The 19713-nt window shown below is 37.1% G+C and overlaps 1 protein-coding gene across 1 annotated transcript; it reads right to left on the minus strand.

Annotated features, from left to right (window-relative positions):
- Positions 1-1395: 1395 nt before the first annotated feature.
- Positions 1396-5146, minus strand: LOC131152036 (ubiquitin C-terminal hydrolase 22). Its single transcript, XM_058103620.1, has 3 exons — positions 3924-5146; positions 3347-3465; positions 1396-2769 (listed from the first exon to the last, which is right to left on the minus strand). The coding sequence occupies exons 1-3, from the start codon at positions 4682-4684 to the stop codon at positions 1979-1981; spliced, it is 1671 nt and encodes a 556-aa protein (XP_057959603.1). The 5' UTR covers positions 4685-5146; the 3' UTR covers positions 1396-1978.
- Between the last annotated feature and the right edge of the window lie 14567 nt (positions 5147-19713).

Consider the following 19713-nt stretch of genomic DNA (forward strand, 5'->3'; position numbering starts at 1 on the left):
AAAAAAATTATGCACAATTTTTTTTGTTTATGAAAGATTAGTCTTGGGTTATAATTATGTTGGAAGTGAGAACATACAATTGAAACCTTAAATTTGAAATTGTGTGTATTTTTTATGTCCTAAAGCTATCCTTATTTGCATGCTAAATTTTATCATTCAGCAATTGACTTGCTATCTATTAAAATATTAATTTAGTTGGTACATAATAAAATTAAGTCCTAAGTTTGAATTGGCTCAATAAATTGAGTTTCGAATATAATTATAATAGGCTTTGGATTTGATCGCTTGGTGACAAGCCTTTGAACAAGTGTGGGATACAATTTGAATGGTGAGATCTATATCATAAAATATATAAGGATTTTAAAAATGTCAATTTCCATATAGAAACTACATTTGAGTGCAAACAGACGGCATCTTAAATTCTTAATAGTCTCAAAACTACTTATCGATGGGTCAAATGAGGGGCTGAGAGATGGGGCTGCCATTCTTTTCTGTTCTGATTATACCCACTCATGGGCCTGCAAGCTTGGCCCTTTCAAACTCAGTAGGTTCACTACCTTCCCTCTGTTTGACATAACTAAGCAGCTTCAAAGCCTCATTGAGTGCCAAGGTCCTAGCCCAATTGAGGCCACTGAATCACTCATTGATCCAACAGTCGAGAGACTCAAAGCTAGAGTCAAAGCTGCAATCCTAATAAAGCCATAGACAGGCACATGACAATCTTTAAATATGGACAGCCCCATGTCAATCTCCACAAACTCATGACTAGGAAGTAGCTAGCTTGGGGCATAGCCATGTGCTTGTGTACATTTAAACTTACAACCCTAATAAAGCTACAGTTTTTTTCTGTCACTCTGCATCTCACTCCAGAAGCATCCCAAATTGGCCCTATAGTGCTTCTTCTAATTATTTATTTATTTTGGTAAGTAGCTATCTCATCTTATGATGACACACCCAAAGCCTAAATTTGATGGTAGGAATGTAGGATGGGGTGGAAGTTGCAATTTGGGTCTCCGATTGCACAGCTCAAATGCACCAAAATAAGGGGGGCAAGGAAAAAAAATAATCGTCTCTTGCCCACCAAGCACATTCTTGCAAACCCTTCCCCTCAGTCTAAAAAGGATGCACTGCTCACCCATCCCTCACCTTCACAATCTATCTCTTATATTGTACCACTTCCTATAAAAACAACCCAAATCTAAAACAAGAACAGTTTCTCTTTGCCATCAATCTCAAATGAACTTTTGCACTGGCTTCTTAGAATATTCTAACAAAATCTTCCCCTGCCCTGCGGCCCTGCCATACTTCCATATATTTACCAAACAATAACATCAACACAGTTCATGACACAGAAGTTTGTTTTTGTCATTCCTTCCGCTGGGCAGAACAGGCAAATGAAGAACAATGGAGAAAATTATGCAGATAAAATGAGCAAATAGAGCATGAAACCAGTTCTGAAGAATTTGAGTACTTAAAAACTGGTTCCCTGTGTTTTTAGAAGTTCAAGATACATGAAGCAGATTGATCAGTAATGGTCAGAAACCATACTGCACAATAGAAATATAGAAGTTAGATGAGTAGCAATAATTTGATCCTGAAATCAGTAAGTCAAAAAAAAAAAGAATCTACTCTGTACATGACTGATCTCAATTCAACAATCCTGAGCAAGAAACTGGTTGAGAGCTGAACCCAAGTCAACACTCTTAGGCCAATATTTCCCACCCAGCCATTGACAGATCATTTGTTTTATTGGAATGAGCATCTGGACATCTCTCTTAACCCCATTCTTCATAATCGAAGTTATTCCATAGCTCGAAGATGATTACAACTATGACCCCATCTTTTCCAATGGATTAGATTTCTAAAGAACACTCCGTTGTTGTCATTTCCATCTTTCTATCATAGAGGAAGATTCCCCTTGCTTGGTGTAAAATGCATACAGGAATGCCCAAGGCCTCTGCTTGAATGAGAAACAACTCTAGCAACAGCCGGCAATAGGGACAAACCTTTCCCTGCTTGGGGACATCGGCAAGCAACTCAAATCCTCACTGGCTTTGTAGTAGAACACTTTCTGCACATAGTACATCAAATAACATTGTGAAGCTCTCACCATCTCCTCATCAACTTCAGTGATCCAAGCATCATCACATTTGTACCATTGGTTACTTAAATGAAGGTAAGTGATGTAATGCCCTGACTCCAGCATCCCTGAATGAGTAACCACTGCAAAAACCTCAAATTCTGAAGAAGCATCTGAATCATCACCATCAAAAGCAAATATCCTGTTTCCAAACTTGTTTCTGACTACAGAGGAGGATAAATATGGTGCCATGTCTAAAGAGAAAGGAAACTGCAAGTAGCGATCAATTTTTCTGGACATTTTTCTGACTGGAGAGTGCTCAAACCGTTTTATATGTAAACATAGCACCAGAGGGAGTTTTCGGATGGACATTTGCTTCAACGAGTCCCGCCTTTCTTGACAGTTTTGGCAATACAATTTCTGGTCTGACCCCAATTTCTCTGGTCTTGTGAAGAGATCCAAGCAACCCAAAAGAGTAGATATACTTGTGTTCTCAAAGTCGTTATCATTTGGTTTCACTGGCCTGTTGGATACATCTTTGGTAGAGCAAGTGCTTGTGTCCAAGTCAAGGGAAATGTCAACACAAGGGTCATAAGTGGTTGAGATGAATCCGCAGGCTGTACAAGTAACGTCTGATCTCAACAACCCAGAAAATACTCTATGAGCAATGCACTGGCAATTTCTGTTGTCTGTGCAAAACAAAAATGCCTTGGATCAGTTAAACATAACTGCACAAGACAACAAAATTCCACTTTTTTCAAATTTCATTCCCATGTTATATCAAGGTAATTCCTCACTATGTGTATGCAATCTATTCCAAAGAAATTACTCACACCAACTCTTCAAATCAAGTATTGTGAAAAAATGATAGTTTCTGAAATTGTTTTGAGTTCCTCACTATACAACAATATATGCATTATCAATCTAAAATTTGTTGCCTTTCCTTCACCCAAAATCCACCTTGAAATTACCTCACAAATTTCTGGCAGTGTTTCTCATTCACTAATCCCAAGTAAATCCCAAAAATCTACCAGTTACCAAATTGTCGTACCCTTCTAGGCATGGTGATCAAAGATTGGAATCCATAGAAACAACACACATACATATGTAGTCATGTACGTGCCTCCCCATCCCCTCCCCCAACAACATTTACAAACAATTTCTGAGAGGCGGGATAGGAAACCACATACCACCTCCAAGCCCATTATATTTTCAAATATCTCACAATTATCAAGTAGATAAACACCAGATTCCTCCTCTCATTACCTTTACTTGGGTTACTTGCTTTTCCCTCTTTCTCATGGATCTGGTCGAGCACTGAAATGAAAAACTCATGAGCATCCTGCTGCTCATAACTTGCTAGATTTTCAGAATGCTGCCACCAACTGCAAACAGAAGCAAAAGTTTCATTGAGAATCCCCAAATATCAGTTACAAAAAATAATAATGTCAGAGCTTGGAAGGGATTTGCTCTACATCGTTGAAGACAAAAAAGATTCAAATCATTTTAACAGATTTCACACACCCATTATACTAACTGTTATGACCATCATCATTCATCAATGCACCAATACAATTTTCGGATAAAGTTACTGAGGTGGTTCAAATCCATTTCTAACTTTTCAATTCATAAGAAAATGGTGTATATGAATTTAACTGGCCTATCATGTAAAATGTCTCGCAGTTTATGACGGCATTCCAAGTAAGCCCATGCAAGGCATGCATATTCCCACATAACCCACAAAATTCATGAACACGTATAAGCATTTTACTTAAAATCAATGAAACAACATCTGGAAATCAAGAAAGAAAACATGTCCTGAAACAAAACAAAAGTGGAACACCTGTAAAGGAACTGCGCTGGACTGTAAGGGGTCCGATCACCAGAAAAGACAGCAGAGAAGATAACATCAATGTCACAAGGCAAACATAGCCCGTCGGACGATCTTATCCGGCAGGTTTTCCGGCTGTGCCGATCACTGAGGAAGTAATTCCTCAAAGGGGGAGCATGAAGCAATGCTTGCAACACAGAATTCAAGAAACAAGTATTGCCCAGATTGTTCAACCCTCTCAGACCCAATGGAAAACAAGATTTGGACCTCTGATCCTTCCCCAAAACCACTTGTTTTAGATTTTTCAAATCCAATTCCACCCCCGAAACCAATCTCCTCTTCTTCCCTGATCTCTCCCTAATACCCTCATCCCCATTTTCATTTCTTGGCACGTCCCTGATGCATTTCAACATCACAGCTTCATCAAAGTCTGGATCATAGACCTGATCACAGCACACGCAGCAATAGAGCTCGGCACTTTCCACGGCCACCGCAATCTCATGCCCATCCTCAACTTGGGCGTGCAGAAGAGCATGGTTGGATTTGGGAGAAAGGCAACAGGAGACCGAAGAACAGATCAAACAAACATAGAGTCTCCCTTGATACCCGGAACAAAAGGAGCATCTGGGTATCTTCATTTGGTGCCCCTCAACGCTTGTTCTTCCAAGTGGGTTGATCTTGAGGAACTTCTGAAGGGATTGGTAGCCAGTCAAACCATGTTTGAGCTTGTAATCTGCGAGGTGCTTGCAGGGTGGGGGGTTTCTTGCGGCCATGTTGACAGGGATTGAAAGATGCTTTGATTTGCAGTGAAGGTCACAAATTTACTAAAGAAATGGTTGTATGAATGATGAAGAGAATAAAATTATTGAAAAAGTTGATTGAAAAGGAAGGAATTGAGATTGAATTTGTCGATAGTGGTGCGTAAAGTGAAATGGGTGTGGATTAAATTTGTGGGTATTTATCAATTTGAGGAACGAGAGAGACGGAGAGCTGAAGGCTTTATGCAGTGGCCGGGGAACATTGATTCTCAGACTTGCTGAAGAAGCAAAGAGGAGGTACTCTTGAGCAGCGGACGGACCGACTAGGAACAGGAACACCTCTATCTCTAGACATTTTTTGGATGGAATCAAGCCGATGATTTCTTTGACCAAGACAAATCATCACGTGGAGTTGATGGCTCTAGATCCCTCCTTCCGTAGGTTGTGGGTTTTTTTTTTTTTTTGAGTAACTCAGGTGTCCTTCGTAGGCATCTACCAGAGCAAGCCTTAGGACGCACCACAACTAATGCTATGTCCCACAGTTCCCACCTCAGGGCCCTACTGGGAGGTAAATCAAGATTTGCTCAGCGAAGTAGGAATCGAACCCGAGACGCCTACCTGGGTCATAGGCACGTCCCGATCTACCTTGCCACCTGAGCCAGCGCCCGAGGGTAGGTTGTGGGTTTTTTTTTTTGGATTACGTACCGGGTATCTATGTGTCCGTTTTACAGTCCATGTGACTAATCCTGTGCCCTTTGAAGTTGACCCCACAACTCTAAAGGGAGGGTAAATTCAGGAGTCCAGGGGCGGAAACGAGTCCGAGAGGGTTTGAATGTTGTGCTGGGCACCCCACTTATGTCAAACACCAATACTACAACTATTGCTATTGAATATATAAGAAAATTAAAGTAATGCAGGAACTAATAATAAAACAAAAAAAAGAACAAGATAAAAAATTTACAAGGTTCGGTATAGAATTACCTACGTCCTCGGGCGCCGATGATCAATCCACTACTTTTTGATAAAGTACAACTTTGAGGTGTGTTTTACAAATGAAGAGTTGAACTCTTTATATAACTTCAACCTTAAGTCTAAAAAACACTTCTCTCCAATGTGGGACAAATAATATAAAAAATTCAAAAGAACCTTTTATACTAATGTGGAAGTATTCTACCAATGTGGGACAAAAACAACATTGAACACTTGACTTCGTGAGAGACACTCCCACAACCTGCACTACCACCTAAACCACACACTGGGGGTTAGGTTGTGGGTTTTTCATTAGATGGTTGGAGGTCTCACCTCACTTGGCTCAACATGTGTTTTTTTTTTTTTCCCTAGTAACCTTTCTCGATTTCGTATCCCTTCAATCTACTCTTAATTGTTATCCACAATGATTTTTGAAATATTAAAAAGTAAATTTTGAATATAATACAATAACAACAACAACAACAACAACAACAATAAACTTTTAGCCAATTGTCTATACCAATTCTTTTTCATTAATTTATATAATTGAAAATATTTTTTTCATTAATGTAAGAATTATTAAAATGTATTTAATAAATAGAAATGAAATGAAATGGAATTGACACAATTTTACAAATTCAAACACAGGGCTAAATCCTTCCTCCTTATCTCATTTCAAGTTATTTTAAACTTATTCCTTTCTCTTCTAATACCATTATTAGTTTGCTCATCCTTTGAGTTTGCTAATTGCCCTATGCTTCAAATGTCCAAACTATTTGAATTGCTTGTTCATTATTTATTACAAATATTTGTTCATCTATTTTTCCTTTAATATTATACCACTCATCTTCCTTAGCATGCACATTTCGATCACTTTTATTTTCAAAGTACGTTATTTCATAACTATCCAACATTCTAGCCCATAAATGACTGGTCTTATAATTAAGCTATATGACCCAGCTGCACACAAGGAGGCTTTTTCACAAATAGTTAGTATGCAGGAATCAACATCTCTGTAATTAGTTATGGTTATTCATTTTTATTATTCCTTTTTCTGTTTCATATATTCTTTCTATAACAAATTGTTCAGTTACTTAATATTCCTTTTGTTGTATATACCCTAGTTATCCAATGAGAACAGTGCGAGAACATTTTCCAAATATATCATCTCCTACATTATGCTATTCTTAGGAACTCTTCTTCATTCTCGCCTGCTAACATGGTATCAGAGCCTTCTCCGAACCCCAGTCTCTTTGATCCCCCCTCAATGGCAGTGACTCTGTCATCTCCTTCTTCCCCACACTTCTCTGCTGCTCCATCCTTCTCGCACATCGTTACCACCAAGCTCTCCACCAACAACTACCTGCTGTGGAATGCCCAAATCTCAGCTTATCTTCGTGGACAAGACCTATTTGCTTTTGTTGATGGCTCGTCCACCCCTCCTTTGAAATTTCTTCCAAATCCTTCACAATCGAACTCGAAACCCAATCCCGATCATCTCTCTTGGAGGCGTACTGATCAATTGGTGCTCAACATCCTTCTGCCCTCTCTCTTAGACTCCATTTTAGGTCATGTTTTGGCCTTTAACACCTCCCATCAGCTATGGACTTCAATTTCGTCCATGTTCTCCTCTTAAGCTTATGCCAAAAAATTCCAAATTCGTTTCCAACTCACAAATCTCTCCAGAGGGGAGCAATCCATCTTCGATTTCGTTGGTCGAGTCTGTCTTCTTGCCAACTCCATCGCAGCCATTGGTAACCCTCTCTTCGACAAAGAGCTTGTCACATACCTATTGAACGGCCTTGGCTACACATATGAACATTTCGTCACCTCCATCACCACCAGACCCACCCCTATCTCCTTCTATGAGCTATATTAGCTACTGTTCATCCATGAATCTCGATTGGCTCTCACAAATTGACCCATCTCTGCCTCTATCAAACCAGCTACAAATTTCACCTCATCCGCACGAGACCAGCGAGGCAGTGGTCCTAATCAGTTTTCCTACTATGCTCGTGGTGGCTGATCGTCTTCCCCGTCTCAGTCTTCTCAGCACTGCAATGCCCACCGTCCGATTTGTCAGGTCTACAACAAGACAGGCCATGTAGCTCTATAGTGCCGCCAACAATTCAACCATGCATATCAATTTGAAGCTCCCAACAATTTCTCTGCTCACTACACCGCGCAGACTCCACTTTTTGAATCAGTTTGGTACTCTGATTCTGTAGCTACGCATCATCTCACAAATAACCTCTCTAACTTGAACTTATCTTCTAAAGCATATGCAGGTGGTGAGACCATACGAGTGGGTGATGGCAATGGCCTTCCAATCAAAAAATCTGGTGATACCTCCCTTTCCTGCAGCTCCTCTTCATTTCTTCTCAAGAATATTCTACATGTTCCGTCAATTACTAAAAAATTAGTGTTTATTCTTCAATTCCGTGTTGATAATTCCTGTTATTTTGACTTTCACTCCACTCATTTTTGTGTGAAGGACAAGGCAACCAAGAAAATCCTCCTTACTAGTCCAGCTCGTGATGGTCTCTACAATTTTCCATCAATTACAACTATTCTGTCATCTCCATCAACCTATATTGGTGAACGAACATCCATGGTTCAATGGCATCGAAGGCTTGGTCACCCTTCTTTAACCTTGGTCTCTCAAGTCCTGCAATCCAAGAACCTTCCATTATCTCCCACTGATTATGTGTTTCAATGTTCTGAATGTCCCCTAGAAAAATGTCATCAGTTTCCTTTTTCATCAAAACAGGCCCATTATACCAGGCCCTTACAATTATTATGTGCCAATCTATGGGGTCCAACCCATTATGTCTCAAGAAATGGGTATAAATATTACCTTTCATTTGTGGACTCCTTTACATGCTTCACTTCAAGTCAAAGTTCGATGTCTTCCATATTTTCACCACTTTTTAACATTCATTGAACGACTCTTTAACACCAAACTCATCACCTTACAAACAGATGGGGGATGTGAGTTTCAACCTCTCACCACCTTTTGTAAACAACTTGGAATTACTCACAGATTCTCATGTCCTCATACACACTAACAAAATGGCCTCATAAAAAGAAAGCATCGTCACATTGTAGAAATGGGCCTAGCCCTCCTAGCTCACTCATCTCTTCTATTTTCATATTGGCTTGAAGCTTTTGAAACTATAGTTTTCCTGATCAATCTCTTACCCACTCCTGTAGTGAAGAAAAAATCTCCCTACTCCTTGGTCTATCATCAAGAACCTAACTACATGTTTCTTAAAGTCTTTGGGTGTGAATGTTGGCCCAACCTTCGACCAAATTCCTCTCACAAATTGAACTTCCGGTCCGCCTCTTGTCTCTTTTTAGGCTACAGTCTAGCACATAAAGGCTACGAGTGTCTTGATCTCAACACAAATTGCATGTACATTTCCCGTGATGTCATATTCAATGAATATTCATTCCCTCTTTCCAAAACCATGACCACACCAATTTCTAACCCATTTACCTCTCAGCCAACCCCTTTACCCATCCTTCCCTCCTCTATCTTAGGCCCACATCCAAGCACCTGTTTACCTCCATCTCCTATCATTCCTAGCTCATCCCACTCTCCTCCCATCTCCACCCCAATCCTCTCACCAACATTACCCCCTTCCTTTGATCATTCTCTTGCACCCCCTTCATCCCATGCTCTATCTAATCCTAATCCTTGTCTTATCCCACCTCGTTCCCCTATCATCACTTGATCCCACACCAATTCATCTCATCCACGAAGTTTTATTGATGGAACCATGCTATCCACTCAAAATTGTCTCATTGTCTTTGCAAGTATACAAAATGATCCTTCAAGGTTTTTTGAGGCTAACAAACACACTAAATGGAAGGAGGCCATGTTCAAAAAATACGATGCTCTCATTTGGAATTAGACATGGACTTTGGTACCACCTATACCTCATATGAATGTACTGGGATCTCGGTGGATCTTTCGCACCAAAACCCTAGCTGATGGTTCTTTTGAGAGATGGAAAGCATGTCTTGTTGCAAAAGGGTTTCATCAACAACCAGGTGTTGACTTCCGTGACACATTCAACCATGTAGTAAAACCCTCCACCATTTGTCTTATTATATCTATTATTGTCTCACGGATGGTGTTTGCCTCAAATTGACATTGAAAATGTATTCTTACATGGTGTGCTAATTGATGATGTCTATATGCAGCAACCTCAAGATTTTGTGGATCTTTCTCAACCTTCCCACTTCTGAAAATTTGAGAAAGCTATCTATGGGCTTAAGCAAGCCCCACGTGCATGGTTTACTCAGATAAGTTCCTCGTTCCTTGATTATGGCTTTATTGCTTTTAGAGCTGACCCATCTCTGTTTATTCTCAATTGTAATGATCATCATATGTACTTGCTTATCTATGTGGACGATATAGTCATCATATCCTCCAAACAATCCGTCATCGCTGATCTCATTCATGATTCGGGACTTGCCTTTCCAGTAAAAGATCCTGTTCCTCTATCTTTCTTTTTAGGCATTGAAGTTGACTACATTGCTGATGGTCTTGTCTTATCTCAAAGAAAATACATCAAGCAACTTCTTAGTCGTAGCAATATGCTTCATGCCAAACCAATTTTGTCACCAATGATTGCCTCCCTAAAATTTTCCAAAATTGATACCCCAGATTTTGAGGATGTTACTCTACATTGCAACATTATAGGAGGCTTGCAATATCTTTCGGTTACAAGACCAGATATTTCCTTCTCTATCAACAAGGTTTGTCAATTCATGCATTCCCCAAAAGCATCTCATTGGAGTGCGGTAAAGCGTATACTCATATATTTGAAAGCCACCATAAATGATGGTCTCTTCTTTGCCTCCAACTCGCATCTCACACTCCAAGCTTACTTAGATGCTAATTGGGGAGGTTGTCCAGATGATCGTCATTCCACGAGGGGCTTTTGCATCTATCTTGGCAAACACCTCATATCTTAGAGTTCCAAAAAGAAATAGACAGTTGCTAGGTCTTCAACAGAAGCTGAGTACAAGTCCATAGCTTCCTCGGCAGTTGAACTTATTTTGTTACAAACTGTCTTATGTGAACTTGGCATTAAACTCTCTCAAGCTCCCACTTTAAGGCGTGACAACCTAGGGGTGACATATCAATTAGCAAATCGAATTTTTCACTCAAGAAAAAAACACATGGATATTGATTTTCATTTTGTTCGAGATCGGGTGGTTGCCAACTCACTTAAAGTTTCTTTCATTAGCTCCCAATATCAGATTGCGAATGTCTTGACAAAACCATTGGTTTCTGACAAATTTCTTCATTTCAAATCGAGTCTCAATGTTGTTGATACACCGTTGGGCTCGAAGGAGCATATTAAGGTATATGACCTAACTGCACACAAGGAGGCTTTTTCACAAATAGCTGGTATGCAGGAATCAGCATCTCTGTAATAAGTTATGACTGTTCATTTTTATTATTCCTTTGTCTATTTCATATATTCCTATAACAAATTGTTCAGTTACTCAATATTCCTTTTGCTGTATATATACCCTGGTTATTCAATGAGAACAAAACGAGAACTTTTTCCAAATATATCGTCTTTTGCATTTCTACTATTCTCAAGAATTCTTCTTCATTCTCGCCTACTAACATTATAGTCATCCTATAGAACTTTTCTTTTAATTTTAATGATATTTTATGGTTTACTCGATTTTATTTTACTCTTTATACTACATTATCTTCAACTTCCTCCTCCACTTACATAACACATCTAAGATATTGAAATCAATTAATGTTGTTAGGTTTCTTGATTGTCATGTTTAATCTTGTCTTTAATATTCCTCCTTACATGATTGAAATTACATTTCATATATTATATCTTGTTTCTACATCTCTTTAATCTAGTCTTCTTTTATTACAAATATGTTTGTTCATTTATTTATCCTTTAATATTATACCACTCATCTTTCTTAGCATGTACATTTCGGTCACTTTTATTTTTTGAGTGTGTTATTTCGTAACTAACCAAAATTTTAACCCATAATGTAGAGACTTGGAAAATTTATTTATGAAAAAAAAATTAATAAAGGAAAGAGAAAGGAAAAGAATAAGAAAGGGGGAAAGAAATTTTAAAAGGGCATCCGTTGACAAATGTCCTTATAGGTCTTGTCGACAAAGTAAATGTCTCATCGACGAGAAGATACTGAGACTCAAGGAATTTCAGAGAATTTAAGGTTCGTCGACGAACTAGCCTCCTCATTGACGAAGCGTCTTCATTGGCTCGTCGACGAATCACTTTAACTCGTCGATGAAGCTTGGCCTATAAATAGGCAATTTGTCGTTTTTCAGCATGATTTTTCTCTCCTCTCGCTCTCTCTCTCTACCCTACGGTCCTAACTCTCTCTCTCTCTCTCTCTCTCTCTCTCTCTCTCTCTCTCTTCAATTCTTGCTTTGTTAAAGCCCGTTTTGACAATTAAAAACTACCACGTGGTTCGTGGGGAGATTCTCTATAACTTAGCCAGAGCAGATTGTTGATTTGGAGTTCTTGAGGACCACTCCAAAATTAGGGTAAGTAAGGTATTTTAGGATTTAAGTGTTTATTTGGAGTATATATGGCTTAGGAAGTGCTAAATGAGAAATATTCTGGGAAATGAGTGGATTGATATGGGAAAAATTCAAGGTTTTGAGTTTCGAATGCTGCGGGCGTAGGATTTGAGTTTTTACGAGCCTCTCAGTAAGTCAGGTAAGGGGAATAAATTATAACAGTTATTTTTGGGAAATCAATTGTTGATTTAAAGTATGTGAGAATGAAATATAATATTTTCCTTTGATTATTATATTATAAATATTAGATAAAAATTATGTGGCTTGAGAAGTATGAGATAACATGTTTATACTAGAAATGTAATTGAAATTGAGATATATGATTTGCATTGAGGAAAATGAGATTATGAAATATATATATATATATATATATATATATATTTATATATGTGCAATTTATTGGGAAATAATGAAATGTGGTATTGATATGTTTTTACTGAGAAATGTTGAAATACGAGAAATGATATTTATATTATGAGGAGAGTGAATAGAAAAATGATGGGAATACCATTGATGTGATGAGATGAATGGGAATACTAAACTGTGAATACTGAATTGTGAATATTGAATGTGAATATTGAATTGTGAATACTGAAATGTGAATTTTGAATTGAGAATATTGAAATATGAATATGGAAATGTGGAAATGAGTACCCTGACGGGTTGTTGTTGATAGAGAACATGGTACCGTTGCTAGTGAGGTGATAGTGTAATCACACGGTCTCATGGAGAGTGTGGCAAGACAATCAAATGGGCCTATGAAGGGTTGTGATGCCCTCCTGGGTTCACAATAGGATTGGGTAGGCCATTCGTACTACAGACATGTTCCTCCTTGATCTAACCGGGTAGGCCAACCGTGGTTAGGTTCAGCCTTTGGGCCACACAACCCTGTCATGGGGGGAAGCATGACGATGAGATGGGAAAATCCTTAGGACAACCATGAGTTATAGACACGTTGTGGATTTTATACTGGCGGAAACTCATGTGTTGGGTTATAATTACTCATTATAGACACGATAATGAACACATTGAGATATATATATGAAGATACCCATGAGTTGGAGTGTGAAAATGAAAATGAGAAAGAAAAGCTTACGAAAGCTATTGAGATATAAATATGAGAAAGAAAAGCTTATGAAAGAAAATGTGAATATGATTTTGAGAAATAAGAAAGTGCATATGTGAATATGAAAATGACGAGAGTTTTTGAGAAATATGTTTTACATACATATATGATTATGAGTACATATATATATATATATATATATATATATATATATAATTTCTCCTAATTGTTATATGTATTAAAATGGAATGGGATATGGTGTAATTGAACTCATACTGTCACACACTATGAATAATTTATTCCGACTTACTAAGAGGTGTCTCACCCAAATATTTTAATATTTTAGGGAACCGTAACAGACCAGGAGATAGAACTCCGAGATAGAGGGGAGCTGGTACCCTGATAGGCAGGGTAAGCATTTTGTGTTGGGGAGATGTGTTTATGTAATCCTCTAGGGTATGTTATGGACTTTTGGCGATGTATATGGACGTTTAGAACTCTAGTTATTTGTATTCTAGAAGGTATGCATATATGGACGTTCGCTGTTAGGTATGTTTTTATATGATGGACTGATTACTTAGTATCCCACTTCGGGTCAGGTTGTGTTGATATGGTATCAGAGTTGTGACATGGTAGGTGTTGGATTAATATTTATTATTTGCTGGTGATAAAAAAATAGTAGGTATGAAAATCGAGACGTCACACATAAAATATGACTGGTCTTATTGTCATCCTACAGAATTTTCCTTTTAATTTTAATGATATTTTACGATTTACTCGACCTGCTTTGACTCTTTATACTACATCATCTTCAATTTCATCCTCCATTTACATTACACATATAAGATATTGAAATCAATTATTGTTATTAGGTTTCTTGATTGTCCTGTTTAATCTTGTCTTTAACATTTCTCCTTACATGATTGAAATTACATTTTATATATTATATCTTATTTCTACATTCTCTTTAATCTTGTCTTCTTTTAATTTATATATTTTTTCTATTATTATTTTAACCATATATCTTAATTTTTATTTAATTCAAGAACAAAAAATGAGCATTTCTTTCATCAAGTTTTTAATTTTTTTAATTTTAAAAATATTAGAAAAACATGTTATTGACTTTTGATTTTGATTTTTGATTTTTATAATTCTTTACAATTATGCCGAATAGTCCCTAAATTGACAATAAGAATTATAATCTTAAAATCCGTGATGAAAGCAACTACGCTGGTCTAATAAACTGAATCAACAAGTCAAAACAGTGGCTCTACATTGATATTAACATATTATATACATATATATATATATATATATATATATATATATAGACACACAAAAATGCAAACAAAGATAATATTCACTTATTAAAAATACAAAAAAAAAAGAAGAAGGAATAAACAATTAGGTCAAATTTTAAATAACTTTTCTTTTCATTTATAAAAATTCTCAAAACTTTTTGTTCTATTTGTTTATTTGTTTGTTGTTGTTTTTTTTTTTTTGTCATCATCATCATTATTTAATCAAAGAAAACAAAAGGAAATTGAGAGATTAAGCTAAATTATAAATTTACGTGAGAGTAAAACATGAGTTAAATAAAGAAATAGAGTAGCTAAGGTTAGAGATGCAAGAGCATTGTCATCTAAAAGATGAAAGAGATAGTACAATGTGTGCCTGCACACATATGTATTATTGTATTCCAAATGTAAATAAGCATTAGATAAGTGAAAAATACACCCAAGTATGGTCTAAAGTCATGGATAATCCAATGGGAAGATTATTAGCTACCCAAGAGAATAAGCAATGCTATTTTATGAGAAATTATACAAGGGACCTCCCCCTCCATGTGTTTATGTGTCTATTTTCTAAATTATACGCTTATTGAAAAAAGGTTTCCCTTTGATATTAATGAATGTAGGACCGATTTGCCATATGTCTAATATTTAAAATACATGCACATGGACTTGTTGAGGGGGAGATTCCCTATATAATTTCTTGTATTCTACATGGGACCGTGACTAACATGTGTTCACGTGGCAATAGGAGAATGAGTGCAATAGGTGGGCCCTATTTTGTCTCACCCTTTCTATTGTTATCACATGAGTCCATGATGACACAAACCCATGACACTAAGCTTTTTATTACAATATTTATGTAGCCCAAAAAGGGAGTTATAAAAGGTAGTAAAAGAGGTACCTTCATAACGGTTACCTTCATAGTACTAAGCATATTATTTTGATGAAGCAAAAGAATAAGGGCATTCAATCAAATAGATTAGATAGATAGAAATCAAGATGAGTGCGTATGCAATAAGTCAAACAAGCATAACAAGAATTAATAACTCATAATTAAAATCAAACTTATTACTTACAAGATTTTATTAATAAACTTTGCCTTTTTACAATGACAGAAGATTCGGACGAAGGAGAGAGAGAGAGAGAGAGAGAGAGAGAGAGAGAGAGAGAGAGAGAGAGAGAGAGAGAGAGAGAGAGAGAAGGAGAGTTTGAGTGAAGCTCTAAGCTTAGGAATAAGAATTCCCCCAAACTAGTGCGAGGTACAAAAGAAAATAAAACTTATATATATAGACTCAAGGGCTCAACCTTCAAACATTTGGAATCCGTAAAGAAAAATTAGTGTGGGTGCTCTTTGGGCCTCATCGACCACTAAAATCAACTTTGGATTCATTACATGACTCGAGCCAATGTAAAAGACAAGTAAAGTGGTAACAACACCTGGGCGACTGCCTTTGGGTGGATGAACCACTACCACATACTTTAATAATATAATCGAACAAAATTACAATGCTGGCCCCAAATGGTGGACAACTATAAAACACATACTCGCCAATACTCAAATAGTTGCAGAGCTGGGCCAAAGGGCTGACAACTGTAAAATAAAGTAATCTAATGATGATTTTTTAACAGACGGTAGGAAAACATCCTTGTCATCTTGAGAAATCTTTTGGACGTATCTATTGGTGCTGCTGACAACTGATAAGAGGTTGTCTTCAAGCTTTAATTTCCTTTTGAAAAATGGGAGACAAATGTTGACAAGTCTCCATCCACTTTTGAAAAAAGAGAAAGAAATTATTTCTTTCTTGCTGGTGCCTTTGATTCTTTTGAAAGGGAAGCATCAGTCATTGGATCAAAGTGTTGCTTCTTTTGAAGAAAATCATACCAATTACCAATATTTGAACCAAATTGATTGAGATCAGATGTCTAAAGAGAACCTTGATAAGAGGAATCAGAGTCTTTTGATTCAAGTTGAGCTATCATATAAAGCATCTTTGTGATGCCCCGATTTTTCATACCAATTTTTTTTTTCCATATAAACCACACATATCGGCCACGTCAACCACTGATACCATAATACATAACCCGACCCGCAAGTGGGTACCGGGTATACATCATATATACATACTTAATCCTAACAGCGGAAGTCATTTCATATTCATATATATATATATACATATATCCCACAACGAATACACATACTAGAGTACAAAACCATCCATAAATACAAGTCTAATACAAAACCTCTAGGGAAACCAAACCTCCCTAACTCAAAATACTCACCCTGGCTACTCAGGGTATCTGCTCCCCTCTATCTTGGAGCTCTATCACCGGGTCTATCTCGGTTTCCTGAAATATTTAAATGATTGGGCGAGATACATCTCAATAAGACGGAATAAATTATCTATAGTGTGTGGCAATATGAGATTCATTATATCATAACATATAAGCATACCATTGTTAGTATTTTCTGAGAAAATATACTATTCCACATTTACTATCATATAGATATGCAAAATAAGCTTTCAAAAAGCTTTTTTCCCATTTCCAAAATCATTCAGTATAACCCAAATTTACCTACGAAGTTCCTAAGAATAGGGTAGCTTACTCGCCCATACAAGTAGCTCCCCTCTGCCCTGATATCGTTCGCAGCCTAACCCAATTAACTCGAGTTCAGCTACAACGGATACTTATCAGAGCACTCACCTTACTCAGCAAGCCCTCAGGTGGTGTGCTTTACTTCTATTTAATTATTTTTTAACTCACGCTATTCATTTCTCATTTCATTATTGTTCGCATTTTCATGTTCATTTCCATTCTCATTTCATTTCCATTTTCCATTAACATTTTCATTTTTCATTCCCTTTTCCTTTCCATTTCTATATCTAGCTCATGAGTGTCGCCATATTGAAGTATCCATGTTTGTACTCATGGCTGCCTTAAGAATCTTACTCCACGTCATGCTTCCCCCCATGAATAGGGTTGTGCAGCCCGAAGGTTGGACCTAACCACGGTTAGCCGATCGGGTTAGGTCAAATGTTACCATATATCTTATGTCTGTTGTATGACTGGCCGGCCAAAGCCTTGATCCGGACTCAGGGGGCACAAAAACTCTACTATACGGCTCAGCCTACTATCACACCACACGCTCCATGAGCCTGTGTGGTTGCACTGCTCCACTAGCTATGGTATCGTGCTCTCAATATCATAACCCATCATTAGGGTTTCCATATTCATCCATTAGGGTTTTCACTGCCACATACCAACAATCATTATGTGGTATTGGAATTTCATCCATCACATGTCTGTATTCCTCATGCAGATTTCCACATTTCATTTCTCACAATTTAATGTTCATATTGTAGAATTAATGTGCAATATTAATATTTCACATATTTACATTTCCCATAATCATATTTCACATTTTCATATTGCAAAATTAACATTGCAATATTTTCATTTCCCATATTCACATTTCTTATTATCATGTTTCACATGTTCACATTCCTCATATTCATATTGCAAAATTTTACATTGCAATATACACGTTTCAAAATCAGTATTCTCAACACATTTATCATTTCAATAATACTTCCTCAGTTCATGATTCATTTCATCACATTTTTTTCATATAAATATCTCTTTTCACAAACATTCAGTATTTCTCAAAACACATTCACATATTTCGCATTTCCTCATTTTCTCAGAAAATACATTTCCTGCATATTTCACTTGCATCATTTCCCCACAATTCAAACTCCATATCATAACACATTTTAATATCACATATTTCACACGGTAATTCAATAACCCAGTTAAACATTTCCCAACATAATTCATATGCCATACAAATTTCATCTGATATTTATGTTATGAATAAATTTCGAGTAAAATATCATATACCATTTCATATATTTCTCAACCCATAATTTACGTAAAAATACTGCTATAATTTATTCCCCTTACCTGGCTTACTGAGATGCTCGCAATTTAATCCAAACCTATACCTACGGTGTTCCCAACTCAACACCCTGAAATTTACATTTTTCCTAAACAAAATTTCAGTATTATTTCATCTACTACTCTTTCCTTAGTCCAAAAATACTAAATACCTTATAAAACTTAAAATAACCAACTTACCTAAATTTTGGGATGGTGCCCAAGTTGGCCTAACCAACGAACTACTCCAGTAGACTTGAAGAGAATCTTTCCAGGAGTAGCATGGCGGCTTTCGATCATCGAACCGGTGAGAATCGAGGCCGAAAATGAAGAGAGAAGGTAGAGGAGACGATTTTAGAGAGAGAGAGAAAAAAATGGTTGCCTGAAAATTTCGCTGAAATCCCGAGGTCGGTGTATTTATAAAATGTGGATTCATCAACAAGATACGTCACCTCGTCGACAAGTCCATGAAGGAAGTTTGTCGACGAACTCATAACCCTAAATGATGAAATTTAGGCTCCACTAAACTCCTTTCGGTAAGTTCTCATCGATGAGACATGAGTCCACGTTGATGAGCCCAAGAGAGCTGCTCGTCAACGAGCGCTCTGCGTTCGTCGGTGAGACCCTGCTGAGTCCCTTTAGAAAAATCTTTCTCTCCTTTCTTTTATTTACTTAATTTCTACAATTCTTCGGGTCTCCACAATCTTAGCCTTTATACTTTTGGATTTAGAAACTCTTGGGGAACCAGAAATGGTGTCATCATCAAATACCTTCTTTTTATCTTTTGATCTTGGATACGAACCTTCATGAAAAGCAGGCAAGCTTTCCCCTAAACTGTGCGCAAGCCAGGCATACACCTTTCCTTCAGGAAGAGTAAACTTGTCCCACCAACGAACTCTATGAATTCTTCTAAATGTCTTCGAATAATAGATGGTACTGGCTTCGGGAGGAACTATACAATAGTCCCAGCAGAAAATCTAGGTGATCATGAAGTATGAACAGAACAGTAGCATCTTTGAAGATTGATTTGCAAATCTTGAGTAGTATTGAAATTCTTTTGAAATAGATCATAGTCATTTTGAATGTTCCGAAGGAAAATACTTTTCTCGGGTCCAAAATATTGAAACCAAGAGTAAAACCATTTCGGGAAATTCTTTAAAATCTTTTGATCAAA

The sequence above is a fragment of the Malania oleifera genome, chromosome 3, assembly GCF_029873635.1.
Source record: "Malania oleifera isolate guangnan ecotype guangnan chromosome 3, ASM2987363v1, whole genome shotgun sequence".
In the NCBI taxonomy this organism is placed as follows: Eukaryota; Viridiplantae; Streptophyta; class Magnoliopsida; order Santalales; family Ximeniaceae; genus Malania; species Malania oleifera.

Excerpts from the sequence above, each read along its gene's own strand:
- LOC131152036 (XM_058103620.1), bottom strand. The coding sequence starts at position 4,684 with ATGGCCGCAAGAAACCCCCCACCCTGCAAGCACCTCGCAGATTACAAG. Across the intron at positions 3,466-3,923 it reads CCAGCGCAGTTCCTTTACAG|TTGGTGGCAGCATTCTGAAA; the intron begins GTGTTCCACTTT and ends TTCTGTTTGCAG. Across the intron at positions 2,770-3,346 it reads AGCAAGTAACCCAAGTAAAG|ACAACAGAAATTGCCAGTGC; the intron begins GTAATGAGAGGA and ends TGTTTTGCACAG.